Source organism: Panthera tigris, chromosome C1, assembly GCF_018350195.1.
Source record: "Panthera tigris isolate Pti1 chromosome C1, P.tigris_Pti1_mat1.1, whole genome shotgun sequence".
In the NCBI taxonomy this organism is placed as follows: Eukaryota; Metazoa; Chordata; class Mammalia; order Carnivora; family Felidae; genus Panthera; species Panthera tigris.
Window position 1 is genome coordinate 206,035,961 of NC_056667.1, and position 24,190 is coordinate 206,060,150.

General features: G+C 39.1%; 1 protein-coding gene across 4 annotated transcripts in view; it reads right to left on the bottom strand.

Annotated features, from left to right (window-relative positions):
* CUL3 (cullin 3) overlaps positions 1–24,190 on the bottom strand; it is a 94,363-nt gene that overhangs the window by 41,446 nt on the left and 28,727 nt on the right. For 3 of the 4 annotated variants that reach the window (XM_042995481.1, XM_042995479.1, XM_042995478.1), the window contains one exon: positions 11,815–11,928. The exons of the other annotated variant lie outside the window; for it this stretch is intronic. In XM_042995481.1, the coding sequence (XP_042851415.1) occupies positions 11,815–11,928 (114 nt within the window). The remainder of the gene's footprint in view (positions 1–11,814; positions 11,929–24,190) is intronic. 4 annotated transcript variants of the gene reach the window in all.

Here is a 24,190-nt window from a genome sequence, read left to right on the forward strand (position 1 = left end):
TTTGGAGGACTGGAAATGGGAGGCTAAGAAGAAAGTCACAGGTAGGCTGGCTATCAAGCAGCTAGGACTTATGAAGCCAAAGTCTGCAAAGGAAAGAAATGCAAAGAAGAACCAGAAATTCCACGAGTAATTTTCATCAAGACGTTTCCTGACCTACTACCTAAGCGTGGGCAAGACACCAATACGCTAGGGACAAAGCAGCCCTGGGAGGCTACAGAGTGCAACAGACACCACGGGTAGCCCTGCAGGGGTGAGGAGACAGAAGATGGAATTGAGGGCACAGTAACATGAAGAGCAAACTGGTAAACACCTCAGGCTTCTAGACCCCAGCCAGCTATTCCCAATGAGCAAAGAGATGCCCTGGAATAAAGACAAACTCAAACAGAGGAACCTTAACAAAGCCTAAAGTCAGCTCCAACTAGACCATGGTAATCTGCCCGTGCTGTACCTGCCTGCCAGAACTACATGTCCTTTGAAGAAAGATACTACCATCCAGTGCCTCCCCAATTTTTTATATACAATGTTAGAAAAATTACCAGGCCTGTCCCACACACCAAAACAAACGCCCCAGGATTAAATATCTAAAAGCCAAGGGGGAAAAAAACTCCAGGAAGTCAAAGTATTCTGAAATTCTTATCCAGGAAGTGGTTTAAAATATACACATATGTAAGGTAACTGTAAGTCAGGAATCTATGTTATAATCTCTAAAGTAGCCACTACAATAATAATAAAGGAATAAATAAATAACAGCTAATGAGGAAGGGGTATGGATAATAAAACATACTTGATTCACACAAAAAAAGGCAAGCAAGCTGGGAAAATCAATAAAGAACAGGTGAGATAAGTAGAAAAAAAACCAACATAATGGCAAATTTAACCCCAAATATATTAATAATTATATAAACCTAAATAAACCATATGCTTCCATTTAAAAACAAAGATTATCAGATGGGGTTAAAAAGCGTGTTACTGTATGGTGTTCACAAGTGACACACCTTAAATACAAGGACACAAAAGCGTGAGAAGGAAAGAAAGCTGCCATACAAACATAAACCGAAAGAAAGCTCATAGAACAATACTAGACAAAGTAGACTTTAAGGCAAGAAGTATTACAGGGAATAAAGAAGGATATTTCATAAAAAGAGTCTTTTCAACAGGAAGATAAAATAGCCCTAAATTTTTATTTTCTAGCAAAACCTCAAAATATATAAACTAAAAGAAGAAAAAGACAAATCCATAATCAAATCTAAAATTTTAACATTTCTCAGGAGCTAATAGGACAGACAACAATATTTAGTAAAGACGTGGAAAGTCTGAACATGGTTAATAAATTTGAGCAAACAGATATTTATGCACTTTACTGAACAACTACAGTTTAAAAACTGTAATTAATGTAAATTTAAAACTTCTCTTCGGAGAGCACCTGAGTGGCTCAGTCAGCTGAGCGTCTGACTTTGGCCCAGGTCATGATCTCGTGGCTCCATGTCGGGCTCTGGGCTGACAGCTCAGAGCCTGGAGCCTGCTTTAGATTCTGTGTCTCCCTCTTTCTCTCTTCCCCTCTCCAAAATAAAAAAAATAATAATAATAATTAAAAAAAAAAAAACACATTTTAAAACTTCTCTTCTGAGTGCCTGGGTGGCTCAGTTGGTTGAACATCTGAATTCCGCTCAGGTCATGATCTCACAGTTTGTGGGTTCGAGCCCCGCTTCGGACTCTGTGCTGACAGCTCAGAGCCTGGAACCTGATTTGGATTCTGTGTCTCCCTCTCTCTCTCTGTCCCTCTTCCACTCACATACTCTCTCTCTCTCTCTCTCTCTCTCAAAAATAAACATTAAAAAACAAAACTTTAAAAACTTCTCTTCAACGACATCATAAAGAGAGAAAAGGCCAGCCCAGAGTGGAAGACAATATCTTATAAAACATGTATCTACAAAGAACTTTTATCCAGGATCCATAAAAGGCTCCTAACAAGTGACTAAAAAGCAAACAAAAATCCTAGAAAACTCACATTAAAAAAAAAAAAAAGGATAAAAAAAGGCTTGTGCACTTTTATTTACGTTATATATCAACAAAAATGTCAAAAAAAATTAGAAGAGAAAAATCAGATAGTACACTGTAGGGCTAGTGTACTACCAAGTGGATGAAATAACCACTAGGGTATCTAATATTTTGGGTGAGTTTCTAAGTATTCCAGTATTCCTGGTTTTAAGTAACTTCTGATGACAATTAGGAATCTTAAGATCATACACCAAGTTACTTCTTCAAGGAGAATTTTAGTATCAGGTGCAAACAAAAAAATGAGAAAAGAAACACAGAATACTATTCTAATATGCTTCAACAGCTTACACTGGGGGCGCCTAGGTGGCTCAGTCAGTTAAGCATCCGACTTCAGCTCAGGTCATGATCTCAGGGTTCCTGAGTTTGAGCCCCGTGTCAGGCTCTGTGCTGACAGCTCAAAGCCTGGAGCCTGCTTCAGATTCTGTGTCTCCCTCTCTCTCTGCCCCTCTCCCGCTTACATTCTCTCTCTCCCCAAAATAAACAAACTTTAAGACAAAAAATTAAAAAAAAAAAAAAAAAAAGCTTACGCTTAGATCATGGAAAAAGTCACTATTCTTCGATTAGGTTTAGGGAACCAGGATTATCTGCCCAAATGGAGGTCCACATCATACAACTGCCCAATGACAGAACTTGGAAAAAGGAACCACAATTGTTTAGAGCAATGCTTAATACATAATACGCACTTGCTGCATACTTGGTGAATGAATGAATTTATCCTCACAAGCACAAAGGTGAATGAATGTTAGCTCAACCCTGGGTAAATAATCATAAATTCTGTTAGGCAGAGTTAATATACATAATTTTGCACTGAGGTAGTACACACAAGTGGTAAAGACCATGGGCTTTTGACTCAAAAAGGACCTGGATTCACAATTCCAGTAACATAGTTAACTGTGTGATCTTGGCAGGTTAGTTAATCTCTCTAACTTTGGTTTATTCATTCATGAATTGGAGAGTATAATAACCCCTGGAAGGTCAGGTATTTAAAACATTTAGCACAGGGAGACAGCCATGTAGTAAATAGTATGTGTTACATATTCAGAAAAATATTTTTACTTTTTTATAATTTTTTTAAATCTTTATTTATTTTTGAGAGAGAGAGAGAGAGAGAGTGTGCGAGTGGGGAGGGGCAGAGAGACAGGGAGACACAGAATCTGAAGCAGGCTCCAGGCTCTGAGCTGTCAGCACAGAGCCCGATGCGGGGCTGGCACTCATGAACTGTGAGATCATGACCTGAGCTGAAGTTGGACACTTAACCAACTGAGCCACCCAGGTGCCCCAAAATATTTTTACTTTTTAAAAGAAATTAAAAATGCAAATCTTCTTAATAAAAAAATAAAAATTTTATTGCTTTCCCAAACTACTGCTTAAAAACAACAATCAAAAGGTATTTTAAGGATTAAATGAAATATATTTAAATATGCTTAAAACAGTGCCTGGCACACGCTAAGGGCTTTGAAAGTGTTATGTGCTAGTATAAGGAATAGTACTGGGGAGACTCCTAGCCAACCAAGGCTTCATCAACCCACTTTAAGAGTTCCTAAAGAAACTGTCATCAACTTAATACTACTCTACTCACACCTCCTGTGTTTTCCTTCATTACAGACAACACAGGTAGCTGTTCACTTTCGGTTTTAAAATAGTATAGGGCACCTGGGTGGCTCTGTTGGTTCAGCATCTGATTGTGGCTCCGGTCATGATCTCACAGTTCGTGGGTTTGAGCCCCACAATGGGCTCTGTGCTGACAGCTCAGAGCCTGGAGCCTGCTTCAGATTATGTCTCCCTCCCTCTCCCTGTCCCTCCCCTACTTACGCGCGCGCTCGCTCTCTCTCTCTCTCTCTCAGAAAGTGAATAAACATTAGTAAAAATTTTAATGGTATTAAAAAAACCTTCAGAGTCCAAAGAACTTGAAAACTTAAAAATGATCTAACCAACACATCCTCCACCAGATCCCACAGACAGGCCACAAGGAACCCATAAACCACTTGACACTGTATGTAAAAGTGTATGTTGTGTGGTGTGCAGATGCACAGATGTCTACTTTTAGTAGACGGTCCATGACTCTTGACCATTCTTCCAAGGGGTCTAAAATCCCAAAAAGATAAAAACCAGAGTTCTTATGCAACAAATCTATTTTACTCACAAATAAGGAAACAAGAGTTTTACCCGGAGAAGTTAAATAACTTAGGCAAACAATGACAACATAGGAACAACATAGGAAGTGGAGGACCTCTTAATTCATCATTAAATATTTTTTCTCCAGTTCTCCAAATTTCCTGGACACACACACACAAAATATGGAAGCAGTCCCCTTTATGAACAAACCAGGGAGCCTCGGTGGCTCAGTCAGTTAAGCATCCAACTCTTGATATCAGCTCAGGTCATGATCGCGTGGTCGTGTGGTGTCATCAAGCCCTGCGTTGGGCTCATGCTGAGCATGGAGCCTACTTAGGATTCTCCCTCAGTCTCAGTCTCTCTTCCCACGCCCAGCCCTCTCCTGGCTCGAGCTCTCTCCCTCTCTCTTAAAAAAAAAAAAAAAAAAAAGTTTATTTTCCTTTACTACCTCAAGAAATATGTGCCGTATTTCTGACTGCACCACTTTATGCTGAATAAATACTCGCCTCCCTGAAGTCAACGTCATGCACTGCTACATCACCACTGCATAAACACAGAAAACAGTTCACAGGGCATGGTAATCAAGGCGTTTATGAGTCTATTAATTTGTTAGAAACAGGAACTGAGATGGAAGGCAAGGAAGAAATCCTAATTACCAAGCACAACACTCCTGACCTTTACAGTATTTATGATGATGCCCTGGTTTGTTGTTGTTTTTTTTTTTTTAATAACACAAAGGCCTGGTACTTGGATTGTAATCTAATCAGAAAAGGATGCTTCAGTATTTATATTGTCAGTCGTAAATGTGAAAACTACAGTACATATGGGTAAAATGTGTCTTTCCTGGGTCAGAAAAAATACTGAACAGGTGTGAAGCTCAATAATCTCAAAGCCACTGGATCCTATTTTCTATTATTTTGAACTTAAGATGTCATTTTAAAGGCAGAGAAGGTGCCAAAAGACTCATAAGCAACCTGTGCTCTTCCAGAATATAGCTATTTTCAAACTTCTCTAAATGTGCAATCTAGAATATCGTAAAGAAGAAATGTTTTTTGGACCTAAAGCATTAGAACCTAGCAGAAAATACATGAACACAAACTCTATCATCTCCATATTCTCATTCTATCATCTGACCTCCCAAAACACATAAATCCTTGGTAGCTTCAGCAAACAGCTTACTTATTTCTCTCAAGTCGGTTCCCTGCCACCTATTGTCATTGGTAACTCCAACACTGACAATAATGACCAATCTGATACACTCTACGGGTGCCTAAATTTTCACCCCCCACCTTATTTTATTCCCTTCACCCATATGTTGACATGGGTAAACCCTGAGCCTCATCATTAACAAGACACCAAATATCTCTGGCGCTAAAGATCTTCTTTTTCCTCCTACCTTTCCTACTCTGTTACACTGAAAGGAACCTGCTCCTCACTCTCACTAGGTCTCCAGGTTTACTGATCCCTAATAGCTAATACTTCTATTTTCTAGGATCTTATGATTCAGTTGCCTACTTATTAAACACCACAGACCCACAATCAACCGTTTCAATAATGCTACTACCCTTAGAATTCTCCCCCATACCCAATAAGGCTAATTCCATCAGTAGGTATTCCTTATTTTGAACATTCTTGTCTGAAACTGCCAAGTATACCTGGAAAAAGTATAAACTCTGCTGACCGCCTCCACTATGCAAACGTTGTGCCAACTCAACTAAATTATCCCCTCACAACTACAGATGACCCATTTATTTACAGATGGCGGACCCCAGCACAGGGGATATTCCAAACTTTGTCCTTGTGTGAGATTCCTATTACTGCTGAATAAATGACCATAAATTTAGTAGCTTGCTTACTTTCTCATGGTTCCAGAGTTCAGAAGACTAAAATTAGTTTCCCTGGACTAAAGTCAAGATGTCAGCAGGGCTGGTTCCTTTTAGAGGATCTGAGGGGGAGCCCAGTTCCTTGCCTTTTTCAGCTTCTAGTGGTTACCTGTATTCCTTAGCTGTAGCCCCCCCTCCATCTTCAGAGCACATCGCTCTAATCCCTGCCTCAGTCATCACATCACCTCTGTCACTTACTGACCCTCCTTTTGTAATGACCCTGTGATTCCACCGGGTCCACTGGGGTAACTTAGGACAACCTCCTCACCTCAAGATCCTTAATCTAGTCACATTTACAAAGTTCCTTCTGCCCTATAACATAACAATCCCTAAGTTCCAGATACCAGCCATGGGCATATCGGGGGCGGGGGGGGGGGCAGGTTACTCGGCCTACCACTTGACCTTCAACACCTCACATACTTCAGTTACCCGAAGCCAATGGTCCCACCTTCTACTTTACACTAAGGAGACTAAGAGCATCAGAAGTTCCTCAGCTTCTCTCTTCACAAAGTTGCGGCTACATTTTGCTTGATCTCTTTACTCATCCTTAGCGACTTTCCAAATAAACAGCTTAAACAAGCAGTGAGACCCTCCTTTCCAGGGTGAACTCTCTCCCGATGCCTATGAATTTACAGCCTCGATCTAACCTTTCAAGAAAGCCTGCACTACTACCATGGCTCTATTTGTGAAAATAATTGGAAATATGGACAAATTCAAGTAAAAATATGCAAATACTTTCACCATAGAGTTTTCTGCAGAAAATTTCTCTATTAACCTTCCAGTAACCCTATATATCACAACAGGAAATGCTTTTCTATTTCCTTTGGCATTAACTCTAACTGCTCAAAAGTAGCCTACAGAATACCATCCGTGTATTTACTTTCCCTTCTTATTACATTCATTTTTATAGTTTAAAAAGAAAAATCAACTGAGTAGTAATATATACTTATGGTTTATATTCACAAAGTGATTACAGAACTAGGACAGATTTTCTCCATAACGTGCTCAACTCTTTCCCCAATCACTAATCTTTTACACAATGAAAACTGAAAATGAAACTTTTACTAAGCAGCCTCAAACCAATCTTACAAGTTCAACATGGCAAGTTTCAGACACTAGGAAGGGGTGGAGTGGCAGAAACCAGAAGTCATGTACATTTAGAGACATGTACATTTTTCTTTTTGAAACACTGCACCTGCCAAACAACAAAGTTACATGAAACCAACTGTGACCAGTGGCTGCCTCCATGTAACCAGTGATTCCATTTTCCAGAGTCAGTGTGTCCCATAGTATCTACACATCCAGTCTGCAGCATGACATTTTATATCCAGACACCTCCTTGTTAAGAGTAAAAGTCAGCCAGCTGTAAGTAGGTGGTAGGGTGGGTAGACAGTGAAGCATCTTCTCTCCTCCCTCTCTGAGCCTGAGATCTCAAATTCCACCAGTTAGAGCCAGTATTCATAGGAAGAAAATATCTGTCTAAGATCCATGACGGTACAGTCGGTGTTGTTCAGGTATCTGCACTATCTAGCAGGTAGTCGCCTGAGAAGTCTGGAATGAGGGTAAAAATCTTCAAGGAAAATAATGTAAACATCAATAGAAAAAAAAAAAATCTTTGTATTTTTGGAAAATTAAAAGCATTTCTACTTATTAACCGAAGTATTGGGTTACATAAATGCACATTTGTCAAAAATAATTTATACACGCCAGTTCTGCACATTTCAATGTATAAACATTACCTTAATCTTAAAAATCACTTATTTAATAAGCTCAGACACTAAATATAAAAAGACAAAACAAAGAGAATGAAGTCTATGAAAATGAAAGAATTCTATTTTGTAGGATGTGAAGATATCTTATCAATACTTTAATTTCTTTCCAAATCGACAGCAGCATATTTTTAAAAAGCATTTTGCAAAAGCGTATCTATAATCTGTTAAAAACCAATCTGTGTGAATTTATTTAAACTACACGTGAATGCCTGGTTTGTTCCAAGAGATGTGCTGCGTGTCGATGACACTGGCCCCTCCTCCTAAAATTCAGTCTGGCATGGGCACCTGGATGGCTCAGTCGGCTGATCATCTGGCTCTTGATTTGGGCTCAGGTTAGGATCTCACGGTTCATGGGATCAAGCCCCAAGTCGGGCTCCGAGCTGACAGCATGGGATTCTCTCTCCCCACTATGTTCTGCCCCTCCCCCTGCTTGCCCGTGCTCTCTCTCTCAAAAGTAAATAAACATTAAAAAAAAAAAAAAGTTTGGTCTGGCAGAGAAATGAGGCCCTAAACAGTTAATAATGATTATGATGAATGCCGCAAAGGAACAGCACCGGGTACGGTGAGACAACTGCAGTCAGTGGGCAGTACACAGCACAGCTCAGGGAAAGCTGCCCAGAAATTTAAGCTAAGACTTAAAAGGATAAGTAGGAGCAAATCACGTAAAGAGAGGAAACATTCTGGAAACATTTCCAGACAGAAGACATATGTGAAAATTTCAAGATGAGCCACACAAATTCAGCAGGGCAGTAACTTGATCATGTGGCTTTCAGACAATAACTCCAAGAGCAATACGGAAAAGAAAATAGCAAAGGACACAGTGAATGTTCTAAGACTAGTTACTGAATACTCCGAGAGAGAAACGAAGGTGCTTTCATCCTGGGTAGTGAGGAAAGTGGAAAAACTGCAGATTCTACAAATCTGTGAAGTAGAGAGAACGGGGAAGATACTGACAAGAATAATTCCCAGGTTTCTGGCAGAGAAAATGGAACGATCAACAGGTTCATTTGAAAATGCCTACTTTGGGGCGCCTGGGTGGCGCAGGCGGTTAAGCGTCCGACTTCAGCCAGGTCACGATCTCGCGGTCCGTGAGTTCGAGCCCCGCGTCAGGCTCTGGGCTGATGGCTCGGAGCCTGGAGCCTGTTTCCGATTCTGTGTCTCCCTCTCTCTCTGCCCCTCCCCCGTTCATGCTCTGTCTCTCTCTGTCCCAAAAATAAATAAAAAACGTTGAAAAAAAATAAAATTTAAAAAAGAAAATGCCTACTTTGAAGTAGCTCTCAGACAACAAATACAAAGGTAGCCATCAACCTGACAAACGAATGTACCAAACTCAATCTCAGAGAACAAGGCTAGAGATAAAATGTGGGAATCATCTGCACAGAGGCACTAACTGAAGCTATGGTAGCAAACGAGGTATGCCAGGAGGAGGAAAAGTGTGGGTTACTACACCCCAAGAAGGCCTCCATTTAAAGGGCTGAGGAGAAGAAGAGTAAGTACTTGAGAAGAGACACAAAGGTAGGAGGCACACCAAAGGAGTGCCAGGTCACCGGAATTAAGGACCCAGCACACGAGAGGAAGAAAAGAGTAGCCATCTGTGCCAAAGGCTGCTGCAAACAGTCAAAGAGCAAGAGTAGTATTCACAGTGATCTCTGCCTTCAGAGATGCGCAGACCTGGTGGTGATTCGAGTAAGAGCAAGACTGAACAGCACAGCTGAGGAAGCAGGTGGAACTGGAACGTACCCAAAGTGCCGAAAGATGAGAGAAGGGAGACAGCAAGTGTCGACATTTCTCACGAGACACTTGGCTGTGGATGGCCATGGAGACCCTGAGAGGCAGTGCGGGAGTCCAACAGAAAATTTAGTAGAATTTTATTTTGAGGATGTGAGTGGCCTGAACATGTCTCATGCTGATGAGTAAGACTCAGTAAAAAGGCAGAGCCCTGAAAATACTTTAGGTTTTTGACAAGGTAGAAAGGAATGTGATCCTTAGCACAGGAGGAACACTGGCCTTTACCAGGAGAGGAGACACTGCCCTCCATTAAAACAGGAGGGACAGAAAAAAACACAAAAGGGGAGAAAATACAGACAAAAGTGTAGGTAGAATGGTAAGAAGCGAACACAGGTTCTACCCGATGCTTCTTGCTCTTTCCCCTGGGAAGTGGAAGGCAAGATCATTTATTTATCAAGAGTGAGGAGGCCAGCAGGAGAGCTGGACGTTTGAGGAGAAGTAAGTGGAGGGAAGAGACGACCGCTGGACAGTGTGAAGGGTCAACTGGAGGTCCGTGACAAAGGACAGACGGTGGCACCGATCCACCCCGTGTGGGGTTTCCTCCAGCAGAGGCCCAGGAAAGGGAGCTTGCTGGGTTTAACCAGGGTTGAGGCACTATCAGACGGGTCTGATGAAAGAAGGGACAAGAAATACTAATCCTAGTAAATTGTGACGGAGCACATGACGCTACGGTCCAGGTGCTGTCAGTGCTACGCATGAATGGCACCTTCTAGCCTCGCGGCTACCCTACCCGGTGAGTACAACAGGGTGCTCGTTTCATAAATGAGGAAGCTGAGGAATAAACTAACTAGTTTCTGGACTACGGTCACATAACAGGATTCAGGCTTGCGATTTCACTTGGGAACCCTCTCCCCGCTCCCCCCTACCCCAAAAGGGAACTGAAAGAAAACCGAAGTTTTTAAAATAATATTATGTCAGAGTGGAGGGTGTGTATAATATTAAAATATTCTTTTATCAATAGAGTAATGGACCATGAAATTACAAGTGGTTTTCTAGCTTAGTGTTTGTGTTAAAATTTAAAGACTCCTCAAATCCAGAACTTAATGAGACTGTGCAGTACAAGCTAACTTGTTTCACATTTATATCCCAGGCAGTACGATGGATGTTTTCACAGGTGATGTCATTTACCTCAAACTGTCAGCACAAGATGAATCTATATCCTGAAGAGGAAAATGAGGCTCAGAAAGGCTAAACGATGCGTTATACCTTTTAGCAAAGCCCTGAAAAGTGAAGTGGCCTTTCCCTGCCCGTCTTGCCACTGAGCCCCAGGAAACCAGGGCTCACAGGCCTGACTGGACTCTGCGCAGAACGAAACACTTCACGGCTGTCTGCTCTCGTGGGAACTTCTTTCCAACCATCGCTTTACTCTATCAAGTGAAAGAAACTAGGCCATGCTCTCACACTATAGCTAAAATCGAACTAAAGAAGCTGAAAATAAAAATTTGAAAAGCAGAGTAAAACCGAGAAGAAAATCTTATGTCCAATTCCCAAATACAAACACTAAAGCAACAAGAAAAGTCATCAGACTTGATCATTCTGCGGTGACACAATAATTAGGCTCCCTACCATGAACACACCAAGGTAAGAAAAAACTTGGTTGTTTAATCTCTTTGAAAGTTATTAAACAGCTCAAGTCAATGTTTTCCAAATTGTCTTGCCGAACAAGACATTTTTCTTGACTCATAAAAACATAAAACAGTCGCAACAGATAAAAAATGGAATATATATCTAAATAACATATATACAGCAAAGATTTACTATGAAGTCAGCAGCTATTAGTGCACTTATTACAAAAATATTTGTATAAAACGACATCCTCATCACTGAAGATGTAAGGACACTAAGTTTTAAAAACTTGTAAGAGAATACTCAGCTTTCATCTGTCTGCTCTCATTCAACCACTGTTACTCAGAGAGATGTCAGTAAGGTTTTCAGTATTTTCCATTTTGAAACACCAAGTGCTAGATACTGAGAAAACAAAATTAAATCTTTCTCTTTCAGTTTTCCATTCTAATCATTAAATATAAACAAGATTTTAGTTCACACAAGCTAAGGTAGGTCCTTGCAAAGGAAATATGGTTTATTGAAAACAACAACACATTCCACACTGACCTGTAGCATCCAACTAAATGTGACAGAAAGACACCGTGTTTTGAAACGGCTAACTTCTAAAGGAAAAACAAAAAAGCTCTACTTACCATATACATTAGTATGTCTCTAATCATCACCATAGCTGTTTGATGATCATTCCAAGCTTGATTTAGCGTTTGAAGAAAGTTGTTATTCAATGAATTTAGTACATCTTCCCGCACCTATTGACAGAAGAGTTCGTTACAGTTTGTTGACACGCCTACACGCTCTTGTACGTATACGTGCACATATCTGTTCAATAAAACAAAGTGGAAATCTCCAATTTTCAATCAAAGAAACACATATTAGACCAGTGGAATTATTTTAAGCTCTAATATTACCTCTATACAGACAATTAACAAATGTGTCGTGTAGTCCAGACCCATCTCCTGATCGCCAGAATCAGAAAGCCACCTCCTGGGCATTTCTCAACCGTCCAACAACTTAACATCCCAGTAAGAATAAAATCCTAAATACTCGTAAGGAACTACAGGGCCCCACATAACTGGCCCCAGGCTACTGCTCCAACTAAATTTCCTACGACGCCTCCCTTTCCCCATCTTTACAGAATGGTTGAGAATGCTGACTTTGGAGTCAAACTACCCGGGCTCAAATCCCAGCTCCCTGACTAGCTGTGTCACCTTGTGTTAAGTTATTTCAACTCTGTGCTTCAGTTTCCTTATATGTGAAATAGTAGCAACACACTTAGAACAGTGCTTGGTACTCTGAACACTGAATGAGCATCAACTATTAACGCAGTGTGCTCCAGCTACAACGGAGCCGCACACAGCAACCGTGCTCTGCCCTTTCTTCTGCAGGCTTCACAAAGCTCACGACCTCACTTCTTTCTGCTCAAGTTTAACCTCCACACAGAGGTCTTCCCCGACCGCCCTATTTCAAACAACAGCCTCTATCTCCACTCTTAACCCTAAATTTTTCCTCACAGTACTTGTCACTACCTACTCTGTCACATATTTATCCGTTTACCGTCGCTCTCACTAAAACGTAAGAACGACGGCAGCACGGATTCTGACTTCTCTGCGTGCCTCCCACACCTCACAGTGCCTGGCATCTGTAAGACCCTTTACTTCATTCACCCTGCCCTTGAACACCATGATCCACCTCCAACACCCTAAGCTTTTTCAGGATATCTGCCTTTGCACATCAAGTTGCCCGGAGTCTGAAATGCCGTCCTAATGCAATCCTGCTAAGACAACTCAGCCGTCAAGAATTCCTTCCCACAGTCTACAAGCATACTGCCACCTTCTCTAGTAAGAGGTTCCGGACCACTGCTATTTCCTGCCGTGTGATCAGTCCAATGGGAAGACTGCGGACTAGAAAACGGAATGCAGACTCTGGTTCTAGCTTTATCATGAAGAAGCAGTGTGCCTGTTCTCTAAGTTCCTACAACACTTTGGGACCACACTGCCAACCTCTCAATCATTCAAACCCAACCAGTCCTCTGTGGTCTAGCTCAACACCCAACTCCAGTGTCAGCAGACATGTTCTATCCCCAAACATCTGCAGTAGCGGTTAAACATTTTTAGGTTGGGGAGAATCTGAAGTCATGGTGGTCTGTGAGAAATGATTTCATACGTGTGTTGACATATACAGAGATCTATCAACTTGAATTATAAACAGTAAATAAAATGTCATTGTGTGTTAGCACTAGTATAAACAAGTATAAGCAAGTGGTTGGAAGTACCAAAGACTGAAAAAAAATACACGTAACACACTATTCCCAACACACGAGAAAGTAAGTTCAAACTGAGAAAAATGTATCTATCTTTTATTCTATGTTAGAGGAAAAATGGTCATTAAGAGGTTTTAGTGAGGAGACAATATGTCTGTTCTACTCTACGTGTCTTATGAAAACCACTAGCCTATACGACGTAATTTAGAATTTTATTTTATATATAATCTTTTCTTCATAAGACTAAGTTCCTTGACTTCAACACATATCACCCATCAATATTTGGACTATATATATCAAAAGTGATAAACACTCACGTAGGTTCGTAGACAGTACTGTGTTAAATACATTTTTGTAAAGTGGGTAATGTATCATTTATTTCAACTCATTAAGTCTACCACTTGTCAGATGCAAATTCCCAAGGTAGCTAACGGTAGAAAAACTACAAAATGAAAATACACCTATTTATAAAATTTTTCACCAAGCTTCATATTCGTTCACTGAAACACTAAATTTTGAGTAGTAATTAAATTAAAATCATGACAATGCCAGAGAAATCGTACTATATGACAAAAATAAAATGTCTGTATTCCAAACATCAGAATATCTAGCAATTAATTATTCTTAAGGACTTAAATGAACTTTGGTATGACCCTTTGTTATAAAATCAAGTTACACTTAAACTGTATTAACGTCACCCTAATTTTGGAATGAAAAATGTGCTTGGTATATCTGTCAGATGAATGAAAAACTTGCCAATTAAAAATTTTAAGGTTATTTAAAAAAAGATGATTCCTAAAATCACTAACTTATATACACTTTAAAATAAAACATACCAAGTACTTAAGTAATATTCGTATTTCTTGCTGCCTTTCAACAAAATGAAAAATGTGATCGATGAGCACAATGTGTCATAAATTATAAAACTGCTTTATTTGCATACTTCAAAAACTTATCCTGACATATCAGTAACAATGAATTTTACTTCGCAGAAAATATCTGCTATTAAGTTAATTTTGTTATATTTCATTTGTCTGTCTACTGTTGAAGTGAGACGTGGCCATGCATCTGCTCTGGCCAATGACATAAGCAGAAATGGTTCATCACTTCCACATGATGTAAACTTTACCAGCTTAATTTTTCAGTGTAAAGTTCAGCGGTATTAAATACATTCACAATTAGCTTTTATAACAGGACATGGGAGTTCTAAGAGGTGTCCCAGAAAATCTGTTTTTCAGACATACTCTTACATTTATTTTTGAATGACTATGCACACACAAATACAGATATGTGACTGGAAGACATAAAATAAATGCCTTGGATACACTTGCTGCATTCTCCTCTTATTCAGATCACTCTGTGAGCAAAAAATTCTTCCTCTAATGCTGCCTCAGAAAAATGTTTTTCTACTCTGAGACATGAAGCGTGAGCAAGTATTTGTTCAAATACATACCATAAAAAGGAGGAAGGAGATGAAAATTCAACCTTTATGAAGATTAAAATGGGGTTCTTAAAAGAAGGGATGTTTGTACATAAGTCAAAAAACACATTAAGTGGGGGAAAAAAGACTTAACCCTTATTTTACAAATCGTTAACAGAATACAGAAAATTTGAAATAAAAAGTGGGGTCAGTTTGTGTGTGAATTAACACTGTTCGTCTCGCTCCCTAACACACCCCTGCACTGCTTTTTGCACCAGCGAAGGCAAGCAGGAAGGAAGCCTGCCGGAGAGGTGGTCCAGTCCCAAGTGGACCTGCAGATCATGTATGTGCAACACTGTTATGTAAGAAAAGCTACATGAAGGTTGTCCAGATGAAGACCTGGAATCTGAAGCGTGAGACAAGGAAAGACCAGTAACAAAGTCATGAAAACAGAGAGTAGGATGGGACCAGCTGACAAGGCTAAAATGAGCAGTTGAAACCTGATGGCTGTTCATGGCCCTTGGCCTTGCAAAAAGCAAGATACAGACAGCAGTCGAGAGCAGCAGATCACAAACCTGACAGAGAATTAGAATCACTTGAAGAGCAACAGATTTTGCTGAAGAGAATGAGATGACAAGACACATACTGGGAGAAAATATCTGCAAAAGGCCTATGTGGCAAAGCACTATTATACAAAATATACAAAGAATTCAAAAAACTCAACAAGAGAACCCAATCCAAAATACTGGCAAAAGACCTGGCCACCTCACCAAAAAGATAACCAGGTGGCATCCTGAGAGATATTCAATCTCTGATTAAGAAATTGCAAGTTGAGGGGCCATCTGGCTGGCTCAGTTGGTGGAGAGTGAGACTCCTGATCTTGGGGTTGTGTGTTCAAGCCCCAGAGTTTACTTAAAAATAAAATCTTAAAAAAAAGAAGGAAATTGCAAATCAAAACAACAATGGGACATCCTTTACGCATCTATTAGAATGGCCAAAATCCAAAACACTGACTACACTAAATGCTGAGGTGGATGTAGTGAACAAGCTCTTCTACTCATTACTGGTGGGAATGCAAAATGATACACAGTCTGGCAATTGCTTACAAAATTACATGTACTCCAAACATACGATCCAGCCATGATGCTCCTTGGTAGAAGTACCAAAGGAGTTAACAATTTATGTCCACACAAAATCCCACGTTCAGATGTTTACAGTGGCTTTATTCATAAAGTCCAAAACTTGGAAGCCATCAAAATGTCCTTCAGTAGGTGAAACAATAAACTGTGGTGCATCCAAACAATAGAATATTCTTCAGTACTAAAAAGAAATGAGGCATTAAAGCCATGAAAAGAGATGGAGGCACCTTAAATGCATATTATCAAGTGCAAGAACACAATCTGAAAAGGCTATCTAACGATATCATTCCAACCACATGACATTCTGGAAAAGGCAAAACTAAGGAGACAACAGAAAGATCAGTGGGCATTAGGGTGGAGGGAGAGATGAACAGGCAGAGCACGGAGGATTTTTAGGAGAGTGAAACTATTCCGTATGGCACTACAATAGTGGATACATTTCATTATACATTCACTAAAATCCACAGAATGTACAACACCAAGAGTGACCTCTAATATAAAATCTGGACCTTGGGTGATAATGGTAAGTCACTGTGGGTTAATCATTGTAACAAATGTACCACTCTGGTATGGGATGCTGATGGTGGGGGAGACAGTGGGAAATATACAAAGTGTCTGCACCTTCTCCTTAATTCTGCTATGAACCTAAAACTGATTTAAAAAAATAATAATAAACTGAACTTCATCAAAATTAAAAACTTCTGTTCTGAAGACTGTTTAAACAGTAAACAAGCTACAGAATGGGAGAAAATACCAAATAATTTGTATCCAGAATAAATCTCTCACATCTCTCTCTATATAGACACACAGGGAGAGAAGAACTCTTACAACTCTGTAAAGAAAGCAAGCAATTTAGAAATGGGCAAAAGACCTGAATAGACACTTCACCAAAGACGTTATATTTTGCACGTGAAAAGAGATGTCCGACAACACTGGCCATTAAGGAAATGAAACTTTTAAAATGAGATACCACTACACACCCATTACAATAATGGCTAAAACAAAATATATTAACAATACCAAGTATTTGCAAAGATGCCAAGCAACTAGAACTCTTCTTATATACATTGCTAGCGGGAATATAAAATGGTACAGCCTGACAGGAAAACAGTTTGGCAGTATCTTATGAAGTTAAATATTCACTTGCCATATGACTCAGCAATCCCACTCCTAGGTATTTATTCTTGAGAAATGAAAACTTCTCTTCACACAAAATCTATATGTGCATGTTTACAACAGCTCTCTTCATAATCATAAAACACTACATACAACACGTAAATGGATATGTAAACTGTGGTACATTCATACAATAGGATATACCATTCAGCAATGAAAAGGAACAAACTACTGATACATACAACACCTTGGTTCAATCTCAAAATAATTATGTTGAATGAAAGACATTGGTCTCAAAAGGTTATAGACTGTGTTGTTCCATTTACGTGATATTCTTGAGAAAACAAAACTATAGTGACGAAACAGATCAGTGGTTGCCAGGTACTGGGGTGGGAGGACGATGTGATTATAAATGAATAGGAGTGTTTGGGGTGAAGAAATGTTCTGTACTGATCATGACAGCATTTACATGAATCTATATATGGGCTAAAATTCATAAAACTGTACATAAAAATAAAAGGCTACTTTTATTGATATTGGCTTTTTAAGAACTTGCAACAATTACGATTCTCAAGTTAGACCATTTTATTATATCATAAACATAAGCTATGATGCCACAATGCTTATTTTTAAAACTAACTTGAGAGGTGCCTGGGTGGCTCAGTCAGTTGAGTATCTGACTCTTGATTTCAGCCCAGGGTCATGGTATCGAGCCCAATGTTGGGCTCTGTGCTGAGCATGGGGCCTGCTTAGGATTCTCTCTCTCCCTCTGCCCCTCTCCCCCACTTAGCATGCTCTCTCTAAAATAAAAATAAAAAATCATCTCTTAAAAAAAAAAAAAAAAAACCAACTTGAATGCCAAACAATGAAAGAATTATTATTTTGAGAGTGTAAACCTATGAATGACTCTGGAATAATTCATGTTGGCATACTACATTCTTCATTTCTGTGACCATAGCTTTTCCTGTCCTTTTAATTATATCCTTAGCAAAGATTAAAGTGGAATTACTAAGTCAAAAGAAAATGTTTATTTTTCAACATTGTGATAAAATCTGTTCACTGATAAATTAATGTCCAAGTTGCAGGAAACACATTCTCAAGTCAATCAAATTATTGGCAAAAGGAAGAGAAGGATGGAAAGGAGGATGACAGCAGAGGCCAGCAGGCATGAGCAAGGCCTCTAAACTCCCAGTCTTTGCCTTGAGTTTTCTTAACCAAATACCTTCATGGATTGACAAGGAGGCCAACCCTGGGCCAGCAACTCTTGGCTGGTTGGAGAATCAAAGGACATTAATGATCTCACAGTTCCCCCCACCCTCTAACAGCACTTGTACCCGGCGGGGGAGGGGGGGCGGGCACACACACACGCACACACACACACACAGATTAAATCATTAATTAAGATTTTTTCGCCCTCTATAAGTTTCAATGTCTGGGCAAAATCCAAGCCAGCCAATCCTAATTAAATATTTAGGTGACACAAAGAAATTCATCAGCTAACACTAATTATAAAGATTTTGGCTGCGAACTCCGCTGAAACTAGAACTGAGCCATATCATTAACAATGATATGAACTACTGAAAATGAATGCCTTCCTTCTTAAAAGTCTCAAAATGCAGGACAATTTCAAATACAGACAAATCTCTGAAGTATGGAAAATTGTATTTAGCACTATCTTGCATTGAAATACACATTGTGTATTAGAAACACAAAATGGGTCATGGAGCACATGCTAATTACACAAAGAACATTCTAAAAATATCACAGAGAAACTCTAACTTTAAAAGCTGTAACCTCCTAGAAATCTGTCAGATTTTAACAGTCACCCAAGAGTTAATCAAATTAGTATTTGAAAACAACTTTCCAGGGAAGTTAGTAACTAGGACTTTGAATAAGTTACTTAACCTATCTGGTCTAGAGCTCCTCTCACCTGTTATATCACTGGGGTTGACAAGAACAATGGCATTCACATCCTGCTCCACTAAGATGTCTTAGTACCACTGCAGGGCAGGCTCCATTTCACTGAGCAAATGATTTATATTGGTTTTGTAGGATTTTAAAAGTGGGGCTTCCCATTGTTTGGAAAAGAAAAAAAAACCCGAGAGCCACAGGACCTGCTAAAAAGTACCTCTCTGGCTCTAAATTCTAAAACAAATATTGCTTATCTCATCTGAGTGAACTATTTACATAAGTGTGCAACATTTGCATGATCACAAAATAGCGTTTAAGTTCCCGCTTAACAACATTTGAACTTTTTCAGAGTCCCTCACACATGATTTGAGGGCTTGTCACTTTACAAATTTTACCAGTTAGGTAAACCCTATTAGAGAGTTATTCTTGAAGATCTCAAAAACCTTTCAACCACACCAGAGTGATGTGATATAAACCTGCATAGAAGTGGCTACCTACAGGAGTGATCTCCAGAGAAGCCAAACCATGGAGTACAGAAGACATGTCTCTTAATCGGACAATTTTTAAAAAGCTCCACAGCTCTTCCCTTTCTCCTGAGAATTCCTGAATTAAAAGATTAAAAATAGTGTTATGTTTTGCTATTTTTATGCAACAGTTCCACACAGCGAATAGTGGCAACACCAGAGTGCAGAGGCTGGAAAGCATGCCTGCCTGATGCAAATGACAGATCCAACACTTAATAGATACGTGACCGTGAGTAACTTAATTTCTTTGTGCATCAAGTTTTTACAAAAGAGGAACAGTAACAGCACCTGTTGCAAGGAGCTGCTGTGTGGATAGAATCAGTTAACATACAAATAATGCTTATAACAAGGCCCAGCCCACAGTAAATGCCACAGAAGCATTTGCGAGTATCAAAATGTTACTTGTATTACATATTCATAATATTATTAGCACAGATACTTGATCTTGCTACTCTATAAATGTCCACAGAGCAGTGTCATCGTCAAGATTCATCATCATCATCACCTGGGCACTTATTAGAAATGCACAATCTCAGGGGTGCCTGGGCAGCTCAGTCGGTTAAGTATCCGACTCTTAGTTTCGGCTCAGGTCATGATCTCACGGTTCATGAGTTCAAGCCCCGCATCAGGCTCCGCACTGACAGCACAGAGCCTGCCTGGGATTCTCTCTCTCCCCCTCCTCTGCTCTGTCTCTCAAAATAAACAAACATTAAAAAAGAGAGAGAGAGAAGTGCACAATCTCAGATCCTATGTTAGCCCTATTGAATCAGAATCTGCATTTTCAAGTGCTTGAGATTTTGAAAGCATGGAACATAAAACATACATATGTTTAAATACTTTATACAATTATTTCCTAAGCCTCAATTCCCACTTGATTCTTGCTTTCCTTTCTTCTAAAACAGTTATTTCTCCCTGTAACTGGAAGGTTTCCTTTTATTTTACAGGTTGAGGAACTTGTAATGCAGCTAATATCCTATCATCTGTGTATTCAATATATGGCTGGTGAATAGATGTTGCTCTCTCTCATAATACATATAACCACCTCAGAATTTTGTATTTCAAAGCAAACTTCTACCAAGGTTGGGAGAATTCATCTTAACTTTTGTAGAGATCTTAAACTTTCCAAGCATTGACTAATGACAAGAGATTCCTGAATGATCTAAAGATCACTGACCTTTCAATATTTCCTAGACAGTGTTGTTTCTCATTTTTTCCACTAACTTTTAGAATAAAGGTGGCTGTCTTGATCAGAGGAATCATACCAGTATCACTGACCAAACAGTAAGATAGTGACTACAGGGAAAACTTGTTTCTTGACTGCTATCAGGACACTTTTCTATAAGTAATTTTACTAATGTATACGTAGTTAGTAATAAAAGTTTAACCATCTTACAAAGAGCACATTACTTGTAATTTTAACATAAAACTCATTCCTAGTGGCAATATTCCCTCACTTGCTGTTTAAGTGTCAAAACGAAGCTCTTAACTCAAAAGGGTAACATAAAAATCTTTCTTCGAACTATCAGTTCAAGTATTTAATGGTTACTTCCGACAAACAAACCAGGGTGCTAGCCACTATGGGGGATACAAAATGAATTCAGCCACTTTACAGTCTCTATGGGGGAAGGGAGAAAAGAGGAGCCTAACATTAGCATTCATATGACCTTGGTACAAAGTACAGTATGATGGGAAGCACTAGAGAATCACGAGAGGCTCAAAGTAGGGGCACAGAGTGGGAAATAGGACAACATACTTTTTAATTTCATGCATGAAGAATATCTGCTACATATTTAAGTAACAAACTGTCTAAATTTGGCTTCATTTTTAAAAAATAAATTCACAGTATTATTAACTTAAAAAAATAATACACCTTAGAAAAAGCCTGATTTCTCTTTGAGCACAAAGGAGTACCATGAAAACTGGTAGCTTTTTGCTTAATGGAGCCTAAATGTACCACAGAAGGACATGAATTATCTAACATTTGTAGAGTATTCCATTCACAATGGTTAAAACAAAAGATATGCATAAAAAACCATTATAGCACTATCATAAACTCTGAACAACAGGGCCACTCACAGAATAAGTAGTAAGACATATACAAAGCATGGCAATATGGCAATCAGTCTTTTCGTTTCTTGAGTTAACGTGGAGGAAAAAAATCCACGGTTCCACAGGATCACACGATCTGGCTGCCAGCAGAATCATCTCAAAAAATGAGAGATATACAACCCAGAAATTACACTGTGCTTTTAAATGGTGAAATACACTCTGCTTAAACAGGGTTTGGATTCAGCAATTAACTTGGGTAGGTGTAAGTATCACTGCACATGTGGAAGACAAAACAGAATTTGGCAGTTCGTGGATTTTGCATGGTTTCCATTTGACTGCTGGTATTCTCAGGGATTCATTTCAATCGACAATTACTGAGTGCCAACTATATGAAGGAGAAGGAGACATGAAGATGAATAAAACAGGTCTTACCCTTGGCTCATCTGCTTATTTTATAATTAAAAAAAAACATCACTAGACATTACAACAAGACAAGAAAGCAGAAAAGGTAGGTACCTGCCCTCACAGTGCTTACAGGCTACTTAACAATTTAAGCGGTAACAGCTGATAGGTAACACATGGGTGAATTTACCAACTAACCTAGGCCAAGCTTTAAGCCTGGCGCTCCCCCAACATGGTTTCTCTGCCAATCCTTTCAAAGTAGTAGCTACTCAAGTTCCTACTCCCCTCATATCCCATGGTTGCTATCTTCCTGACTCTCTAATGGTCTCTGTTCCCTACGCTATCCCCAGTAATCTCTTCCTCTTTGGGGATTACTCTATTCCTATTCAAGCCACCCTTCCAAAACATATTCATTAAGGGTTTGTACCTCTAGCTCAGAGCCTTCTTCCTCATCATCACCCCAAGCAATATTCAATGAAATGGATTCTGTTTCTTTCAACAACTTTTCAGTTAGAAAAAAAGGACAAGACAAGATGGCAGGCGAACGAAAGATGCCCAGCAATGAAGCACCGAAGAAGGAATGCCTACTAAATCTTTCACTCCATCTCCACTCCGGTCAGTCTCTTTTAGAAGGTTAAAACCAATGGTTCCCACCACCCACAGGATAAAACCCAAGTCCCCTACCATGTTTTTCAAAAACGAGTCCAACTAACTTTAACACTCTCATTCCCAAAAAATGTCATCAGACACCTTTTATATTCCATCTACACTGACCATACCTGACTGTGCTCATCGTACCTACCTGCCTTTTTTAACTCACACCACTTTCTGGACTATCGCCTTTGTTCACACGATGAATCTTTAATAATTATCTAAGGCTCGTCGAAAATGACCTCCTCTTTCTACTCTGCCCTGAATTCTTCAGGCAAAATAATTCTCCTTCAAATCTGATTACCTCCACTAAAACTGGGAGAGTCTTGCTGACAGGCATGGTGTCTTAATTATTTTTTTGGCAGATGAAACACAAGAGACTCAGTATCTGTGGGCCTCTGAAATGAAATGTCTTTGCTAAGGAAAATCTTATTCCTGAGTGTTTCTATCAATGTCCTCTTGTAACTCACTGCAATCATTATATTTATATTTTGAACATAAATGCCATTAAAAAAAAAAAAAACCTACATTCATCCACATTTGCCTAGAAAGAAAAGCACTAAAAAGCTTTCTTATAAAAAGTCAAGTCTGTTTAAATAACTGACTTATAAAATAGTCCAGAGCTTACCAGGAAATACCAACTTCATTTTCACATGCAATTAGTACCCTCACAGAAACACTTTAATTTACTGGTGAATACACAGTATTTAAAATTCTGGCTCTTCTCATTCTCTCTTTAAAAATGGGAAGAAAAATCAATATATTGAAAGAATAGTTTACCCAGAGATACCATTTTCAGCAAAGGAAACCCTACATACAAAAAATAAACAGTAGTGTGTTACTTTACAGAAAGACTTTTCAATTTACCAAACATACAAACAAAACAAAAAACCTCAAACAAGAAAGCCATTTAAAAATTCAAACTATTCTTCAAAGCTTCAGTTTTTCAAGTGCTTAAGTCCAAAACTTAAGTTCCCCAAAGGCAAGGGCAAGGACCTTTGATATAACGTAAATGCTTATTAGAGGAGTGCCTGGCACATGATAGGTCCTTAGTAGTTTTCTAAATGAATGAAAAGTGAGCAGGAGGAACCTCTAATCTGACTAATCTGCCTTCCTTCCAAAGTAAGATATTATTTGAAAAACACAGGTTATATGGATGGATTTTTTTTTCATTGTGTGGATATAATTCCATTTATTGAACAGTCTATTAGTTAACATTTAGAGAGTTTTCAGCCTTTTTGGCATTTAAATACAATACCACAATAAACAGTAGCATACTCTTCATATACATATTTAAATATATCTACAGGACAAATCCTTTTTTCTTTTTCTTTTCTTTTCTTAATTTAAATTCCAGTTAGTTAACATAGAGTGTAATATTCGTTTCAGGAGTATGTAGTGACTCCTCACTTACACATAACACCCAGTGCTCACAGAAAGACTTTAAATAAATGTTCTTTTTAGCAGTAAGAAGTTGTTTCTAGTAGAGCTGAAAAGTCAGTATCTTTTTTGTTCAAACTTTCAAAGCACAAGAATTAG